The sequence below is a fragment of the Thermobia domestica genome, chromosome 4 (genome assembly GCF_964235325.1).
Source record: "Thermobia domestica chromosome 4, izTheDome1.hap1.1, whole genome shotgun sequence".
Lineage (NCBI taxonomy): Eukaryota > Metazoa > Arthropoda > Insecta > Zygentoma > Lepismatidae > Thermobia > Thermobia domestica.
Genome location: NC_137457.1, coordinates 316,363,577 through 316,384,411, shown reverse-complemented (window position 1 = coordinate 316,384,411; position 20,835 = coordinate 316,363,577). Strand labels below are relative to the sequence as shown.

Genomic DNA, 20,835 nt, shown 5'->3' with positions numbered 1-20,835 from the left:
TTGTACTACTCTACCATCTTTAATTCATGATTTTTTTTTATTATTAATATTTCTTAGACCTCCACTTCTCTCTGTCGCCGTCTATATCTTTAGAATTTATTACAGTAGTTGCTACTGTCTCTTACTCTATTTTTCCGCTATTCCTTGTTTTCGTTTTCTCTCTTTCTGCAGCACGTTGTCTTATATATTTAAATTTGTCCGTTTTCTCTTTGTTAATTGAAGACTACATGGAGGAAAGGAGGCAAGACAGTTCTATATAAATTTACACAATTGCCCTATTTTCCACTGACTTACCTACTTCTTCCCCTGTAGGCAAACTATTTAGCATTAAATTTCTTAGTGACTAACCTTCTTCTTACTGTGGGATGTAAACTACACCTTTCAGGCTACATAACTTTGCTGTTAACTCATTTTTTGACCATTTCTTCTCTAAAATTGTTAAAATCTAAGCTCGTAGGAGCATGTCATATTCTGTCATAATTGGTCAACTACAACAAACCTTGCTGTTTTTGTTTATTACGACGACGACACAATTTGTAGACTGTTTTCTAATATATTATGTAACTAAATCCGAAGAAATGGTAGTTATATATTGCTCTATCAATTTTCATACCTTTCTACTCAAACTTGTACTCACAACGAGTCTTTTAAATCTTTATCTGGCAGGAACAGATTTCATCTTAATAAATTGCTGATGAGTATATTTTGAGGCAAAGGACACGCGTTCTTTTCCAATGACCGTACAGCAGATGCTAGTCATCCGAGACACATGAAACAAGCAACGTTACATCTAGAATGGACGAGACAATTATAATATGCATCGCCCCTCACTTATTTCTGTGGCTAATATTTGGCGTTCTTACTTCCAAGTCATTCATATAGAATTCGACTGAACTCAAAGCCTCGCAGAAAAATTCGAAAGTCTTCCCCCCTTACCTTCCATTCTAGATCATAGAGAAATACTCACACTCCCTTTTCTTCCATTCTAAGTTATAGGAAAGTAACCTTACTCTCTTTTCTTCCATTATAAGTCATAGGGAAATATCTGCACTCCCATTTCTTCCATTATATGTCAGAGGGAAGTACTCCACCTCCCTTTTCTTCCACTATAAGTTATAGGGAAGTAATCACACTACGTTTTCTTTCATTATAAGGTCATAAGGAAGTACCTCCATTTCGTTTTCTTCCATTATAGGTCATAAGGAAGTACTTCTACTCCCTTTTCTTCCAATCTAGGTCATAGGAAAGTATTCCCGCTCCCTTTTCTTCCTTTCCAAGTCATAAAGAAGTACCCCCACTCCGTTTCCTTCCATTCTAGTCATAGGGAAGTATTCCTGCTCTCTTTTCTTCCATTCTAGATCAAACACCTAAAAACGTTAAAACATGTTTAATTGTTTAAGATGTAAAATTCAAATTCCAAATTTCATTTCTCTCGCCTTCATTCTGAGTGATAGATTCTTACTATAATAATTCTAAACCTCTAATTATTTTTCTTTCCATCCATTTCTCTTCTTTTAGAATATATGAAAACGCTAAAAACATGTATCCATTATTTTAAATGAGAAGTATAAATACCAAAGTGAATGTCTCTAACCTTAAGAGATTCCGAGATATAAAGATTTTATTAGAATAATTGTAATCCCCATCCCGCTTTTCTTCTCATACTTTTTCTTCCCTTCTAGGTCAAATATATTTTTTTAAAAAAAACTGTAAAACGTGTCTAATTATTTTAAATGAAAAGTCCATATACCAAATTCCATATTTCTAACTTCCAGACATTACGAAAAATGGACATTTTAGTATAATAATTGCCACCACTGTTTTCAACCTTCCTCGTCGAATTTCCCAAATATATCTTTCGTGATAACTAGAGACCGGATGTTTAGGCATTAAAAACCTGTAAAATAGGCTATTAAAATTTTAAAAACATGCAGTAAAATAGGCACTAAAACATAATTCGAAATAATGAAGATAAATACTCAATATAATTAAAGAAATAAATTGAAGTCATATATAACGTTCAAAGAACATAAAAACATACCTGTTTCTTAAGATGATCTTTTACTGTAGTATATATAGAAAAACAAAGCTTGAAATGTATTCTATGTATATTTGGTAAATACATTCTCTACAGCAATTTATCAGTACTTATAACAGTCCAAACTGCATACACTTTATCAGTACACACAACAGTTTAAAGTTTTACAGCACTTTATCAGTCCAGATAGCAGTCAAAGTTTAGCGGCATCTTATCACTACAAATAGCACTTATATTTCTCGGAAGAGGCAGAATCCTTTCTTTGTATTCCAAATTTGCCCATTTCCCACAATGAAGTCTTATTTTGAAGAAAATGCAGAGAATAAGCAACATTAGGCAATAAAGCAATTATTGAGGCAGTAAGGAGTGAAATAGGCCAATAAAATTAGGTTAAATTGAAACTATGACCCTTCATGTAAACTTTAAAACGTTATTTTTGATAATATCTTTAATAATAAAAAATACGCATTCTGCCTAGCTTATGTCACAAAAGCCTGCACATTGTTCAAATATCCTTAAGTGGTTTAACTTGGGCGTAGATCAGTTAGTGACTCCTCTCTTAGGACTCATTTTTATTTATAGAAATATGCACATTCAAAGAGTTTCATCTCTGGAAGGGCAGAAGGAGTTTGAAAACTTCTAATACGAGGGTTGATGTTAAAGTTCATGGTCTGACTAGGAAAAAAGCAAATATTTTATGCTTGTACACATCAGCTGCGTGGCTATACCCATTGGTAGTCAGTGTGTAAAGCTTCATTCTCTATTATTTCAGGTGAGGAGTTTATAAGGTGCTAAGTCGGCGGAAAGGGGCGGAAATTTGTGACATGGAGAAAAGTCACCAGGACAATGCACGCGTTCACACGTCCCTAGCATCCACGGAAGAAATTTATTCCTGTGGATTCCAACTGTTGCTGCATCTGCCCTGTTTGCTTGATCTATCTCCCTCGGACATTTGTTTAGAAACCTGAAAAAAGTTGTGGGGGTCAACGTTTTTCTTCGGATGCAGAGGCACTGTTGCCAACTCGCCAGTGTAAAATGTCGCTAGTTTAGTACTCTAAAGTCGCTAGAAGTCGCTAAACGCCTCCTGCCAAGTCGCTAAAAAAGTCGCTATATAATTTTACAAAGGGATTAAAATAATTTAAATATTTTTCATGTACAGAGGAAGACTCGAGTATTTTTTTCTTTTAAAAAATGACCATCTTGACAAAACCACTACACTATGTGCTTTGAAGAATACAAAATTAATAAATATAGCATTAAAAGTTTGCAAATACTTAAAATTTTGGATCACTTTTCCCCATTCCCTCTAACAGAGTACGATTATCTTTTTTGTAGGGGGGGAATTCATGTTGCTTTCGTATTGGAACACCTCACTCAACTCACCCCACGAAATTTCTGTATAATTTATATTAAGAACAACCGCAGTTGAATTAATATATAAATCACACGCACTACACTGAACCAGAAAAGCACAATGTTCTCCAGCGTCACTGTCACTGTACGCACTGTGCAATGCAAGAGCTATTACGCAACTAGTTAGATACGGGAAATTCCCGGATTTCCGAACCGCAGTGAAGAAGGACATAATCCTCATAGCAGCGATGAATACAACGAAGTAAGTCGCTCATAGCAGTAAGTGCAACCGAGTGTGTAAAAGTAAGTATCACAAACTGCAAAATTTTGGAAACTTTAATATAAATATAGAACAAAATATTTGAATTCCTAAATGTCGCTAGATTTGTCGCTAGGCGCTAAATAAAATTTTTTGTCATTAGACACTTCCAAAAGTCGTTAGTTCTAGCGACAAAGTCGCTAAATTGGCAACACTGTGCAGAGGTGAAAAGTACTGTACAAGGATATTTTGCAAGGCTCGAGGAATCATGGTATAGAAGTATTACCGGAGAGGTGGCGAGGGAGATTACGTGCAAAAATAAAACATAACTTATCCAAATATTTTTCTAATTTTGTAGGTCAGGCCACGAACTTTCGAATCCACCCGCTATTCTTGGAGAAAACCAAAATTTATTTTTGTTTCCTTTATTTTGTTGTAGGAATTGGAGGTATATACACCGCCACAGCAACACATAGCAACAGTTATCCAGGAATGTTCAATGTGTTTTCCTAGATTTTGGGTCTATGATGAAAGTGGGTATCCAATACTTCTAGTCGAAGGACCCTGTCAAAAAAGTCCCAAAAGTAAAAAAGATATATTTTTCACGGTATGTTTTCGTATAACTATTTCAGTAAATGTTGCGTTTATGATACTTTGACCGTAATACAGGGTGTCCGAGAAGTCCTTCCCTGATTACAGAAATTGATAACTCAGGCTAGAAATAAGATAGAAATATAAAACTGGTGTTGAATTGTTTACAAACTATAAAAGTTTTTGTCTGTGTTAGGTTTGTTCTGTTTTACCAAGTCTCAATTTTGTTGCCCGACGACGGTACACGTCCATATGACTTTGCGGTCGAAATGCTATCACGTATTGAGGACGATAATGGTTATCTCAGACGAATTGCCTTTTCCGACGAAGCGACATTCTTTGTCAGTGGAGTAGTGAATCGCCATAATGTACGCATTTGGGGTTCAGAACCCCCCAGGGAGGTCAGGGAGTTCACCAGAGGCAGTCCAAAGGTGAATGTTTGGTGCGCGTTATTGCACGATCGAATTATCGGGCCATTCTTCTTCGCTGAGGATACCATCAAATCTGCAGTGTACCTGGATATGTTGCAGCTGTATGCTGTTCCTCAGCTGCTTCAGTATCGCCCCGATGTCGTTTTTCAGCAAGACGGTGCACCACCTCATTGGGGTTTGGACGTCCGTGCCTATCTCGATAGGACATTTCCTGGGCGATGGATTGGTCGTGATGGACCAACAGCTTGGCCTCCACGCTCTCCTGACATAACCCCATTAGACTTCTTTTTATGAGGTTATGTCAAGGATGAGGTCTACCGAACACGTGTACCAGATCTTGAAACCCTGCAGCAACGAATAACCACAGTCGTTGCATCGATCCCTCCAGTGATGTTGGCTAATGTGTGGATGGAAATTGAATATCGCCTAGATGTGCTACGTGCTACCAAGGGTGCTCATGTGGAAGTGTACTGATGTGACCAAAACTTTTATAGTTTGTAAACAATTCAACACCTGTTTCATATTTCTATCGTATTTCTAGCCTGAGTTATCAATTTCTGTAATCAGGGAAGGACTTCTCGGACACTCTGTATTATTCACTGATGTTACTGAAATTTAAATAAGCCCATTTTATAGTATTCGAATTTATAAACTCTTTGAATATTCTTTTTAAAAATCAATTGTTTTGAACCAACATTTAAGGTTAGCACATTAACGCACTTCTATAAGATAAGTTTCAACATCAGTTATAGGTATGGCAACATTGGAATTTCACAAATTGACAATGGCACTATTAAGGTTGTCAGATCTTACGTTTTCTTCAAGTAATTTTTACGTTTTCCTGGTACATTTTACCTTATGCATTTATATTCTCCCCGTAAAACAATTTTATCCGGTTTTATTTTATTAAATAAAAGAAACTAGAGCCCTGGATACTTTAAAAATGTCTAAAGACGTTGTGACTTAATTTAGAGGAACATTTTTATTTCTTAAATTAGAGGAACTGATATACGCAAACCAACTATATTACTTTGTATTCAAAGAGAAAATACAGCATCTACGAGTATCTAACATGCATTCCAACCTTACATTTAAGAATAATATGATTTTAGCATCTTCACCTTTGCCTGTCGTCACTGCCTCGGTCATATCGCAGTTACGATTGATTGTGATATACTGATATCAGGAACAGAAGCTAGCGTGAAGAACAAAAGCTTTATACTGATGTCAGGAATAGAAGCTACTGTGAACTAATAAAAGCAGAGTATGCTGATGTCAGTAACAGAAGCTACTGTAAGCTAGTAAAACGGAATATATTGATGTCAGGAATAGAAGCTAGTGTGAAGAACAAAAGCTTTATACTGATGTCAGGAATAGAAGCTACTGTGAACTAATAAAAGCAGAGTATGCTGATGTCAGTAACAGAAGCTACTGTAAGCTAGTAAAACGGAATATATTGATGTCAGGAATAGAAGCTAGTGTGAAGAACAAAAGCTTTATACTGATGTCAGGAATAGAAGCTACTGTGAACTAATAAAAGCAGAGTATGCTGATGTCAGTAACAGAAGCTACTGTAAGCTAGTAAAACGGAATATATTGATGTCAGGAATAGAAGCTAGTGTGAAGAACAAAAGCTTTATACTGATGTCAGGAATAGAAGCTACTGTGAACTAATAAAAGCAGAGTATGCTGATGTCAGTAACAGAAGCTACTGTAAGCTAGTAAAACGGAATATATTGATGTCAGGAATAGAAGCTAGTGTGAAGAACAAAAGCTTTATACTGATGTCAGGAATAGAAGCTACTGTGAACTAATAAAAGCAGAGTATGCTGATGTCAGTAACAGAAGCTACTGTAAGCTAGTAAAACGGAATATATTGATGTCAGGAATAGAAGCTAGTGTGAAGAACAAAAGCTTTATACTGATGTCAGGAATAGAAGCTACTGTGAACTAATAAAACCATAGTATGCTGATGTCAGTAACAGAAGCTACTGTAAGCTAGTAAAACGGAATATATTGATGTCAGGAATAGAAGCTAATGTGAAGAACAAAAGCTTTATACTGATGTCAGGAATAGAAGCTACTGTGAACTAATAAAAGCAGAATATGCTGATGTCAGTAACAGAAGCTACTGTAAGCTAGTAAAACGGAATATATTGATGTCAGGAATAAAAGCTAGTGTGAAGAACAAAAGCTTTATACTGATGTCAGGAATAGAAGCTACTGTGAACTAATAAAAGCAGAGTATGCTGATGTCAGTAACAGAAGCTACTGTAAGCTAGTAAAACGGAATATATTGATGTCAGGAATAGAAGCTAGTGTGAAGAACAAAAGCTTTATACTGATGTCAGGAATAGAAGCTACTGTGAACTAATAAAAGCAGAGTATGCTGATGTCAGTAACAGAAGCTACTGTAAGCTAGTAAAACGGAATATATTGATGTCAGGGATAGAAGCTAGTGTGAATAACAAAAGCTTTATACTGATGTCAGGAATAGAAGCTACTGTGAACTAATAAAAGCAGAGTATGCTGATGTCAGTAACAGAAGCTACTGTAAGCTAGTAAAACGGAATATATTGATGTCAGGAATAGAAGCTAGTGTGAAGAACAAAAACTTTATACTGATGTCAGGAATAGAAGCTACTGTGAACTAATAAAAGCAGAGTATGCTGATGTCAGTAACAGAAGCTACTGTAAGCTAGTAAAACGGAATATATTGATGTCAGGAATAAAAGCTAGTGTGAAGAACAAAAGCTTTATACTGATGTCAGGAATAGAAGCTACTGTGAACTAATAAAAGCAGAGTATGCTGATGTCAGTAACAGAAGCTACTGTAAGCTAGTAAAACGGAATATATTGATGTCAGGAATAGAAGCTAGTGTGAAGAACAAAAGCTTTATACTGATGTCAGGAATAGAAGCTACTGTGAACTAATAAAAGCAGAGTATGCTGATGTCAGTAACAGAAGCTACTGTAAGCTAGTAAAACGGAATATATTGATGTCAGGAATAGAAGCTAGTGTGAAGAACAAAAGCTTTATACTGATGTCAGGAACAGAAGCTACTGTGAACTAACAAAAGCAGAGTATGCTGCTGTCAGTAACAGAAGTTACTGTAAGCTAGTAAAACGGAATATACTGATGTCAGAAACAGAAGCTACTGTGAACTAACAAAAGCAAAATATGCTGATGTCATGAACAGAAGGTGTTGTGAACTAGTAAAAGCAGAATATACTGTTGAAACAAATCCCTCACACCTATCTTTACTTCGCGATTAGTTCCAAAGTGCTTTCTGCGATAGCTTTCTTCAGTACCGGAAAGAGGCAAAAGTTGTTGGGAGCGAAATCAACACTGTACGGTGGAGGAGCAACACGCTTGCAACCGAGGGAGGAAAGATGGTTTAACGTTTCCGCCGCGGCGTGTAATCTCGTGTTGTCTTCCAGAAAGACAACGGCAGTGCGACAGGCTGATTTCTGCAAATAACACAGTTTAATCTTCCGAGTGTTTCGCAACACCGCTAAGCATTGCTTATTCTACCTCTATGCTTAGAGGGCAGAGAATGGACAGTTCATCCGATATCTCTGCTAGCACTGCTATAACTCCTTCTGCAGAATCATCGTCGTATGTCCACAAACGACATATCGATGGCTCTTGCACTAATCTGATATCATGTTGTCCCATTCCTTTAAATTTCTCGGGAAAAGAGAACTCGCAGTGACGATGCCAGATTTATTTTTGAGAGGCAAGCGGAAGGAGTACCGAAAAGAACAATTTCATCTTACTTGACTTGCATTAAAACCCTCCGGGGGACTTCCGCTCTTTGTACCTTCTAAAGTCGTCACTGAAGAGGGAAGATTTATTTTCCGACTTCCCCTCGTAGATTGTAAATTTCAAATAATTAAAAAAAAGGTTTTCATTCAACTCACGCAACTTTTTAAATTAAATCTGAATAAATATTAATTTATCACGTTGGTTTCAATTATAGATATTTCCCGCTGGTGGCTCCGAGCTCGTTGGCCGCATAAGAAAGGCACCAGTTCCACATTATTCGGAATATAACCATACGCCGAAACTTGTACTTACTTTATTTAAAGAAATGGATCTAGAATGGAAAATCGGATTACTTGGATGCTGTTTTTTGATTGTAAGTATTAACACTTTGAGCCCCGTGTATCTATATACTACGCTAAGTCTCTGCCGATGAACTTCAAGGATTTTTTTAATCGTAGTGTAATTTCTTTAGAAGTTACGAACATAAAATTTTCCCTAATATTTCAATAGACTTTGGAAATGAATATATATAATTTTCGTGTACCTATGTCATCTTCAAGAACTCTAGATATTCCGGGAAAATTCCATATTGTTGTAACATTGTAGGAAAGTTTGGTGTTACTTAGATATGTAATGCACTGAAAGCATGTTTCTTCTTAATTAGTATTCCAGTTCATTTATATTTTCTTTCTTCTGTTTTGACATTATTTTATTTAACTAGCATTGATTATCCGTTTTGCTGAGTTGAAATAGAAATTTTAAATAGATAACTCCTTATGTCATGTAGACTTATTTGGTAAAAATATCAGTAAATATTAAGTATTACTATTGTGGGGTGAATTTGAGTTTAAACGGTGTCGGAAGTGTTACTCTTCATTTCAGCGAGTCCGAAAGCTATGGATTCGACACTAATGTCGGTCATTTTCAATCATTTTAATATATCCTCCCCCGTAAGTTACGGGACTGAATTTGATTTAAAATGCATTGTTAATTTCAGTGACTCCGAAAACTGTGGATTCGACACTAATATCGGTCAATTTTAAATATTTCCATCTTCTCCTACCCCCCCCCCCTACGTTGTACCGTCAAAGTGAAATGATAAAATCTCTCCCAGTCCCAAACTTCATCTCATGTTGAAAATTTGATTGAGATCGGTCGGGTGGTTCAAGAATTATTAAGTCAGAAACGTAGTCACTTTCAATTTTTATGTATTTTTGTATATCTCTCCCGTCCCCTAAGTTGCACCATCAAAGCAAAATGACAAAAAAAATCTTCCCACGCCCGAATCTCATCTATGTTGCATATTTGATCGAGATCGGTCTCGTAGTTCAAGAGTTATTAAGTTTTATTTATTTTTATATATCTCCTCCCCTCTTCCCCCCCCCTACGTTCTAACGTCAAAGTGAAATGACAAAAACACTCCCAGGCTCGAACCTCATCTGTGTTCAAAATTTGATCGAGATCTCTCGGATAGTTCAAGCCGTGCAAGTCACAAATATAGTCACTTTCATTTTTATACTGTCAGTGGTTACCTTTACATAGGGCGAACCGGAAATAAAGTTCTGAAGCTCACAAAATCCCAGAATTGCGAAACCGGTCATAATTTTATGAGCAGCTCATCATGGAAATATGAACTCATGCCCCATGAATAAATATATTTCGATTATTCCCTCTATCTAAATATTCAATGAATTTGTTACCCGTTGCCCTTCAATTTATACTGTAGTATTCGTGTACTATAAGACGGGGTTACTTTACACAATTTTAAAGGAAATCGCGTTTAACTTACAAACGTAATGATTTTGAACGCTGTGTTTTAAACATTTAATAGTTAGATATATATAAGGAAAACAATTGTGCAAGTGTATTATTTAAACATTTAATATGACCGTAGTTATTGAAATATAAACTTAGGTGCAAAGTAACCCCTTTATAGGTGGGGTTACTTTACACAACATACAAAAAATTATGTTAAACCTACGAACATAACGTTTCTGTACGATGTTTTCCTTTCAGTATTTATACATTTCAGTTCCTACACAAAACTGCATCCAGTCTACAAATATTGATATTAGAATGATGGTACCGGTATCAGTATTTAGTTTGAATTATCGATATTTGTAAAGAAAATTATGCATTTTCTGGTACCGGAGCAGGAACCACATTCTATATCTAATAGTTTAATATATATACCAAGTCAGGACAAAAATTCCAATTCAGAAACAGAAAAAAAAATCCCCATGAACTGATTTGCCTTCGTTATTCTTTATGTTCAAGAATATCATCCCAACCGGAATCAGAGGAAGATTTACGGGGTTTGGGACTTCCATGCTGAAGCCCACCCAAATCGCATGCTTTTTTTTTAATCTAATATTAGTCATTCCTATGCGTATAAGCTGCAAGCCCCCCAAAAGTCTAGTGATTTCTAAAAGAAACGAAACATTTTTGTGACTGAAGCCCCTTTCAAACTATTTTTCTGGATCCGCCACTGTTCATAATTTATTTTCCAACAAGAAATTCATTCCGATATCTACCTAAATAGGAAATTTACCTAAATTTAGAATACAGGGTTCCAGCAGTAATAATTTCCTATCTAAGCTGTATTTTGGACCGGTGCAAAGAGGCTCAAATCGCCTTCTTCCAGTTTTACTTTTTTTTTATGACTTTAAAGCGTTTCACATTTCAATTTCAACTATTGCGTCAAAGTCCCATTATACACAGTAGTAACGAAACTGACTTGACTTTGACGGAAATTCTTGTAGGTGATATCTTTCAAATTTGGTCGGTCTTTACAGTGACTTTTTCCATATCCCTACAACAACGAACTCTCCCGGTAATTAGAACTGATGTTAACCGCCAACATTATAGCCAAAATACATTTAGATGTTCTATCTTACGGTGGCAGTTGAAACTTCCTCTGTACTGTTCATGGTTTTGCCGACAGAGAACTGTGAAACTCTTTTCATATTTAGTGCAAAGCAATTCCTGATGTGCAAAGTAACCCCGTCTTACAATTTATCACTACCCATCAGAAAAGTACTGTGTAACGTAATCACAACTCGCTTTAGAGCTTCGAGGTGTCGTCGGAGAGTGCAGCTGCCGGGACACCCTAGTAACACGTGATTTTCAAAATGAATTTATAAAGCTTATGCCAAGCAAAACTGTACATCTAAAAGTTGCTACAAAAACAATTACTACTAGGTGTACATTATTCTGGATTCTAGGCGAGATACTCCATCACTTATGAACAGTTTTCTATAATTAACTAAAATCACGTTTGACTAAATTTAAGGTGGCTCACCACTCGGAAGTCAATACATATTTTAGGTCATTGCCTTAACTACTGCGCAATGAAACATTACATATTACAAATATTGTACTGTAAGATAGGGTAATGTTTCAGCTATAGCACAAGACACTGATTCATTTGGTTGTGTTTCCTGATATCCAAAAATGTAACAAATAAAAGAAAATATTTGATTCGTTTTACAATGAGCACACAAGATGGGACTTGCTGTAAAATCTTACTAGAAGTGCTCAGTTTCACGAAATGTTTCTTTGTATGTGTAAAGTATTTTAAAGTAACGATCTTATTACGAAATAAATATATTGTTTGATCGTTTCTCGTGTTATGTTTCATATTTTATTTAAATATTAATTTACATTTAAGGAAATAGATTTTGAAACGAAACTTGCGCAGAACGCCATAATGCGTTGTTGCCAAATTTGTACGTTTACTTTAGTAGTTGGAATAAGAAGATTCCTGGATTCTTGCGTTGCAGTTTGAGAAGCGGAATTGTGGTAAGGGTTGAAAACTAATTTCTCTAATAAGTATCCAAGGAGAATTCCATGATTACTTCCTTTATTATCTGGCATCAGTAAACACTCGACACTATCTGGCAACGCTACACTATTCACGCAGCGTTTAGCATAGCACTGGGAACACCTAGTGATCCACCTTAATGGAGCCGAATTTCACCATTCCCTATAGACGGTCAATCACTAGGGAAATGAACGCAATTAAGCCAGTCAAATAGCCTCAAAATAGAAATAAGAGGTGGTTATCTTATAGAAATTGTCTGGTGGTTTAATCGTCCTGATGACTTCAAAACTGGAGGCACATAACATAACACTTAAGTCTTAATAATAAAAGTACATCCCAAATAACTTCACGTAGCTAATTGATGATGTTTCACGTCCACACAATCGGAAGTCCCACTCGTTCGGCAGCATTCGCGCTTGGAATAATACAACTAGCGGTTCACAACACAAAACTGCTATGCAACAAACACACGTTGCCCAAATTACAAATTAGGTTGAAACAACTGTCACAACTTAACATCCGAACGTGGAACCGGATATGCTCAAATTTGCAAAATTGAGTCATGTCCGAGAACTCTGGCATGTATAAAAGTTAAACGAATATGCTAGTAAATCAACTCTGGTAGACATTACATTGTATACCACAAAAGAGACAATATATTATGACTGTTACTTAAACAACTAATATATAAAATGTGTACCAATAAATTTCTTATTAAAAGTAAATAAAATAATTGAAAATGCTTGAGTTACTCAGCAAATTCCTTTATATACAACTTCTTTCTAAACTGAGACAACATGATATCATTATTATTCACATAGAATATGATAAAGATATGTATATAAATACAGGATGTCTCAAAAGTATAATCTATTTTTGCGATATTCATCTTAATATTGTCCTCCCATCTGCGGCTAGGTCTTCCTATACCCTGGCCAGCGAACGATGATTTCTGACCTCTCAGCTCGCGAGGACGACTGAGGAGTGCGGTGTTGCCATGTGCTTCTCGCGCAAGGAGAGAATAGTCTGCTTCCTTGTTGATGGTGGGAGGGAGGGAGTGAAAGTTTGGCAATTTGCGGTGGTTACCATGGAGACGCGACAGATTCTGAGCCTAAGGTTGTTTGACCTGGCGTCTTCTGCTCACTTGCCGTGGCCATGTGCAAAGCTATCAGAAATCATCGTTCACCGACCAGGGTATAATGGACGTTCTCCCATTGAATTTTCAGTCAAGACTTAAAGCGTTTCTACTTTCTTCCATCCTAACTACATGACCTGCCCACCTAATCTTCCTAGGCTTCATGACCCTAAAATTGTTTGGTAAACGGTACAAATTATGCAGTTCCTCGTTCGTTATGAAATTTCCGTCATTTCATATTCCTGTTCCTCTTGGATCCGAATATTCGTCTCAGGATCTTGTTCTCAAATACTTTCAGCCTGCGTTCTTCACTCAAAGTAAGCGACCATGTTTCGCAGCCATACAGGACAACGGGCATCATTATCGTTTTATATATCTTAAGCTTCAAATTCCTCGACAGAATTCGCGACGACAAGAGATGTTGACCTGAATAATAACACGAATTCCCTACTTTTAGTCGACATTTAATTTCTTCGTGAATATGATTTTCATCTATTAATATTGATCATAGATATTTGAAAGTATCCACTTTATCAAAAGTATCATTTAATATTTTAACGCACCCATAATTTAGCGTATTACGGGTCCCGACGCACTTCCATGTATGTTTAAAATTCTCACATGTTAAATCTAATTCTTGTTAACGTAATACCTTCGCATCTGTTTCCTTCTCGGACATGTCTTTACGGTTAAAGTTTTGGTATGTGGAGGAGTTGAATGTCTTTTTGTGTTAATTTAATTCTCTTATTTTAGATTAGGTAGAGTTGAGTTGAGTTGATTTAGAGTTTAACGTCCCTTTCAGCAGCGAGGCTATATGAGAAGGGACCTACCGATTAACGTGGAATCCCAACCACATGAGCTCTCACCGGGAATCGAATCCGGGTCTCCCACGCCAAAGGCGTGTGCGCTAACCGCTTAGCCACGGAGCCCTAGATTAGATAGAGTAGGATAGGTTAAGGATATTGTTTTATATTTTAATTTGCTAAACCTGCGCTCTCTGCACAGCGCAGCATTCACATATGAACACGAATATCCTTGTCATTCCTCACAACATCTGTACATGTCCCTTTACAGACACAAGTGAAGGACGTCTTGATAAAAATCGGCAAGGGGTACCACAAACGGGAGATTTTCTTCGATTATTTTTTCAATATCTCGCACCGTTTGTAAGATTGAACCTACTTCCGGTTGGAGTTTCTAATTCATGTATGACCAGTGTTTTCTTTCTTTTTGTATACAGTATGTAATAAGCAAATACATTACACACACAATTAATTATAATATCAGTGATATATGGTGTTCATTGCACAAAACACTCCAAACAATAAAAATTCATTTTAGACTGGAGAAATGGTTATCCTTCATTTTTCGTTATTATTTGACCATGAAATAAACACCTGAGAGATATACAACCCCTGTATACAAAAATGTGGTGTTGAAATGTATAACTCGTAGAATATGCTGTTTTTTTTTTTTAAATCAACACTTCTAGTGCACCCTTAAAACATATAATAAAAAATAACAAACATGTTGTTTAAATATTCAATTAGAACTGGACAATCTACACAAAATTGGAATCGATCAGGGAAAACGACACTTTTTAGCACCTGTGGTTTTTGAAAGGATTGGAGACAAACATATAAACTTTTCTTTGAAGGCAAACATATAAACCTAACATTTTAATATATAGATATACGTATGTACCCTTGTCCTCTTGTACATGTTATGTTTTAATATGTATGATGTTGTCTAGTACTATTGATGCAGGTCACTAAGAAGCGATAAACCCTGCAGCTAGACAATAATGAGGTCATGAATCTCAGAAAGCACATCAGTAGTTGACACTGCTGTGTATGTGTGTGTGGTGATTAAGTTACCCACGCACTACAACCGAACTTATTTTCTGCTGTAAAATAGTAATTTACTTGTAAAGTTAATTAAGACTGTCAAAAACGTGGAAGGGTTCTCGTATGATTGAATGAATTTATCTTCTTGGAAATGTTCGCATGTTTCAGTTCATAGTTTAAAACTTAGGCTGTTACTTAAGGAATATGGATTCTGAGAATTATCAGGTGTTTTTCTGTTGTTTTTCTTTTTTGTCAAAGCTTGTAGAGAGTAACCTACAGTAATATCTCCGAATAAATAGGTAGAAATTTTAAATACTCTGTTTCTTTAGGCAATTGAAAATCTAGTTTTACCCATATAATTTTCTTTATTTGTTCGTATTCAAAGGATCTAAAGTATTTATATGTGTACAATGGTACAGTGCCTGAAAGAGAAGAACATTATATAGTGTGTATTGATATTACAGTCGAATTCCATGAGTGCTACTACAAGATTTAATCTAGTTTTCTTTCTTAGTGTAACCGGGGATAGATACGAGTATAACTGAATAATTTTCCAAATTCAAGATGCAGATATGATTCCGTGTTTTTGTTCGTTGCGCAGTTTTGGTCAACATTTACTTCATCTGTTTTAAAGTGGATTTATATTTTTACAGTAAGGCTATTTCTTACCTCATGGTTTTCCGTAGCCTTTATCTCCGTTTTAACTGGGAATTCACCTTCTTGGAGTGCTGGTCTTTTGTCGGCAACCTTCTCAATGGTTGGTTACAGATAAACAGTGGCGAAAGATGGTAAGAAGCCCGGACTACTAATTTACTTTCAGAAATTGTAATTTATAGTTCATTCATTTTCCTTGCACGGAATGTAAGACAAATTTCTAAGTTGAAAAATAATGTATTTTCCGATAAAGAAATTATTGTTAGCATCACTGCTGTGAGACCTGCCAAGCAGTGTTACAGGCGACGACCCGCTCGGGCGAGTAACACTCCCGGAAGTACGTTTTCCTCGCGCTCTACCCTAGGCAGCTTTTTTAAGTTTGTCACAAAATTTATAACATGGGAGTCAAGGTGGAACAAAACGAGCCCTGCGGGACGTCTAACCCGTTCCTACTACTACTACTACTACTACTACTTCTACTCCTCCTACTATTACTCCTACTCCTATTCCTACTACTACTACTACTACTACTAGTACTAGTGCTAGTACTACTACTACTACTACTATTACTTATCTGCACAAAAGTAAGTAAATCACTTTTTGAGCATTATTTTCATGAAAAAAGTATTATGAAACCTTAAAAAAAACTTCCCTTGGGTCGGGTTTGAACCCACGCCAAAACCCATTTCCGTTTCTAGCCCGTAGAGCTAGCACGCTCGGGCACGATGACCGACAGCAGTACGTTTTTGATTTCTGCTCTCTCTCTCTCTCTCTCTCTCTCTATATATATATATATATATATATATATATATATATATATATATATATATATATATAAGCCACGTGGCAAGAAACTGATAACACTAACCAATCAGAACCGTGTATTTAGTTCCTACTTCCGAGAATATTACTCTCCCGAGCTAGTCCTCACAGGCGGCAGTAGAATTACCGCCAAGCTACTCAAAAAATCCCGCGAGAGAACATGTTGGTAATAACCTGCGAGCATTTTTTTTTCATGCGCTACCCTATCCAACTCTTTCAAGTTGGTCACAAGGAAGCTGGTGAGGTTATATTTACATCGAAGTTGCACCACACGAGTGTGACGTAATGTCACATGATGTTATTATGGGAATCAAGGTGGAACAAAACGAGCCCTGCGGGGCTTCTAACCCCCTTCGCTCGCTAACGCCCACTCAGTTATGTTTCTTAAAGTAAGTAAGTCACTTTTTATTCATTATATATTACGTAGAAGGGCAAATAAGCATTATTTTTTTATCTTATTCTAATGACATAAGTGTTATGAAAGTTTAAAAAATAATTAACATTCCTTAGGCCGGGTTTGAACCAGATTTGAGTTATACGTATGCCACGTGGCGAGAAACGGATAACTTCAACCAATCACAACCGTGTATTTAGCTCCAATGGCTAGAGTGGAGAGTGATTAAAATATATGCAACCTGCGAGAGAGTCCTTCGACTTCGGTTCGATATATCAAACAAACATAGAGCAAGAGCACGTGGGGCTACATTCCGTACCAATTTCGCTTAATTTTGTGGACCGCAACACAACGGAAAACCTGGAACAAGCACTTGTAAAGCTGGAACAAGCACTTGCTAAACCTATTATCTCAAACTAATTCCCATTTTTGTGTTACGTTGAAGTAACTGTATATACTGGTTAGTAGAAGATTGTATCTATTCTTTGATTTTCACTAACAATGGCACACATACTTATAAGATTTGACCTATGGTCTAGAACTTTTGAAACACCCTGGGGCAGACACATACTCATAACAGTGACGTTACACTTAAAGAATGCAATAGTATTTAAAAACTGATTTCTTTGTTACTCTTCCAGGATTATATGTACTTTGAGGCGTACTATGAGCCCAGCTGGAAAATGAATTGGTGGAGTATTCTACTCTGTCATTGCTGTTGTTGTGGAAATCAGGCAAACGTTTTACCGGTAAGAAAAAGAAGATGTCGCTGTTGTTAAGATGGAACAGAAGCACGTCAGAGGTGCAGAATGTATTTACAAAGTAATGCAATGGAAATCGTAGTGTAGGAAGCGTTGAAACCACGAATTTTGTAGCCAAACCATAATTTATTTTCGGGTTTTAATATAGGTATGTGCCTAATTTATCTATATGTTTGCATAGTATAATGTGTATTTTGTGTATGCACAGTATATATTTCGTGTATAAATAAAACTACAATATTGTAACAATAAACGATTTTATGCGAGGGTGATTCAGTAAGTAATGCCTCCAAGGTGATACTTTTATTTGTGTTTGACAGATAGCACCGATACAGGTATCAGTGGAAAGCTTGCCATGGCAGCTAAAAATGGTGGCATCATTTTTTAACATAGTCCCCATTATGGGCAATACACTTGCGCCAACGCGAAACAAGGTTTTCAATACCGTAGCGAATAATTGTGGTGGCTGCTGGCGACCACCATTGCCGAACTGTTGCTTTCACCTCTGCGTCACAACTGTAGCGTTGCCCCTTAAGGTGATCCTTAAGTTTGGAGAAGAGTCAAAAGTCGCAGAGCGCAATATCTATACTATAAGCAGTATGAGGCAGAATGTTAACAACACATGGGACAACTTTGAATTTTTGGCGGAGGAAAGGATGTGTGGCGGAACTCATAGACTGACGCTTCATTTCTGGCTCGTAAATGATGTATCTACGACTTGTCGTCGGCAATGAATATTCCTGGGTGCATAACCTTCCGCAGTCAGAAACTCAATGACAGCCCGTTGTTTCAACCGGAAGTCACCACTGGATCATAGGCGTGCGCAACGTGGGTGCCATGGGTGCCTTGGCACCCCCATTAGACAATTTTTTTTTATGTAGAATTATTACAAACTGAGAAGAGATTACGTGTAAATTATTTCCCGTCTGCGTGTGTGCCGTGCGTCGCCGACGCAGCGTCGGGTGCAATGATGCTATCTTTTTTTTAGGGGAAAGGGGGGAGGACGACATTCCATATGGTGGTACTTTAGATCTGGCACCCACATTCCCAATGTCCTGCGCACGCTAGTGCACTGGATGTCATGGACTGCTCCATTACTCTGAAACGAGAAGAGATAGGAAGGTGAAACAAGTGATATTCTATAGCTTAAACTTCATTGCATTAATGAAAAACAAATCAGAATGTTTGCGGTACTGTTGGCCAAGTAGTGGGCTTGGAGGCATTACTTTCTCAATCACCCTCGTATATTGGGTTTTAACAGTATGATTTTGTAACAATTATTAAAAACAAATCATGCCTCGAAATTTTCCCTTCATACGAGTGTACAAGGATTGAAACTTTAATACTTTTTTTTTTTTTTTTTTTGCAAGTGATATAGAAAGGATACATCTATGAAGGTTTTACTGTCCCTCAGTGTTGCTTCTTGCATGGGGTACAAACTGTTGCCAGAAATGTGTAAATCATAGTACACTTGTATAGCAGTGACTATTCTGTTGATTCGACTTCAACGTCTATTGCCTGAGGAATCTCTAGAATGTTTTGGAAACCGCCTACTGATAATGAAAAATGACATGCTCCTTCATCTTGACAAATAAATTACAGTCACGAGGGCTTAAATCCAAATAGTATACTGGATAGTGAAACACTTTCTGGTCCCCTCGAACAAATAAATCAGCCAAAGATTGCACTACTTGCCACCCAGCATTATCCTACCAAATGGTGGGAGGGTTATGCAGAAAGTATCATCACAGTTTTCGCCGCCTTTGTTTCAAAAGTGAACATCAATTCTGTCGCGGGCACATTCAATCTTTAACATCGTTGTTGTACGAGTTTAAGTTAAGATTGTCAGCTCACACGAGAGTTTTTTCCTCTCACCACGGGACATAAGCGTGAAATTGCAAGGGAGACTTAATTCGTTGTGAGGTAGGTTAGTGTTGAGTGTAGAATGTGGTCGGAAAGCAATTCAATGGTATATCCAGACGCGGGCCTAGAAGGTAAAACCTGGGGGGCCAAGCAGAACCCAGACTATAATAGGTATATCATGAGTTTACTGTAAATTTTCAAAAATATTTAAGTAATAGCTTCTATTATTTTTGGCACTCAAAAACCTGGGAGGCATAGACCCCCTGGCTCCGGGCAGGGGCGCATTCAGGACCGACTTCTGGGGGGGGTTGTCATACTGCAACTTTTAAAAGCTCCGAACTTTGGGATGGGTTTTATTTATCTATATAAAATAAGAAAGTTCCGCCTTCTGGGGGGGGGGCAACCGCCCCGATCGCCCCCTCCCGGATCCGCCCCTGGCTCCGGGCTAGATCCGCGTCTGGTAATATCACATGTTTACAACTGTGTGAGTTAAAAGTTATCATTTATAAACGGATTGTAGATTGTTAGAAGTAGTTTACTTTTGAATAGTTTTGAAACTTTGTGATTTTAAGCAATATGTGTTATCTTTAAATGGATGTGTGAGAATTAGAATACAAAAGTATCAGAATCATAGAAACGATAAGTTATTTATTTTTCCCCGTGAAAAATTGTCAAAGTTCAATCGACTCGTAAAACTTGTCGTTTAGAATACAAAAGATACTGATGGAGGTCCAATAGAATTTTGTTAATTCTATTTCTATAACCCATGTTCAAAAACCACGTATGGGAAAACGAATAAAAATGAAATTATGTTTATGAAAACGTGAAGTATTCCAGACGTTGTATCTAGGTTAAGAAATGTCACAGCGAGGATCAAACAAATGAATATTCGAACTTAAATAGTGTATATTATTCATCAACTTTAAAATTATACTGTAATCCTGTAGGGATATTTCGGATACTTCCGGGTCACCGAGTTTGCTCGGTTCTCCTGATCTCTCTAGGTCACCAGGTCTTTCTGGATCACCGGGTATGTCAGGGTGACCGGTCTGTTCGGGATAGGGTGACCAGATTCTGACAAGCGAAAAGTAGGAC

General features: G+C 37.0%; 1 protein-coding gene across 3 annotated transcripts in view; it reads left to right on the top strand.

Moving 5' to 3' along the window:
• LOC145684343 (phospholipid scramblase 2-like) overlaps positions 1 to 18,964 on the top strand; it is a 50,875-nt gene extending 31,911 nt beyond the window's left edge. For all 3 annotated transcript variants that reach the window (XM_081756553.1, XM_081756551.1, XM_081756552.1), the window contains 3 exons: positions 4,090 to 4,257; positions 8,656 to 8,814; positions 17,758 to 18,964. In XM_081756553.1, coding sequence (XP_081612679.1) covers positions 4,090 to 4,257; positions 8,656 to 8,814; positions 17,758 to 17,895 — 465 coding nt within the window. In that variant the 3' untranslated portion in view covers positions 17,896 to 18,964. The remainder of the gene's footprint in view (positions 1 to 4,089; positions 4,258 to 8,655; positions 8,815 to 17,757) is intronic.
• Positions 18,965 to 20,835: the final 1,871 nt, after the last annotated feature.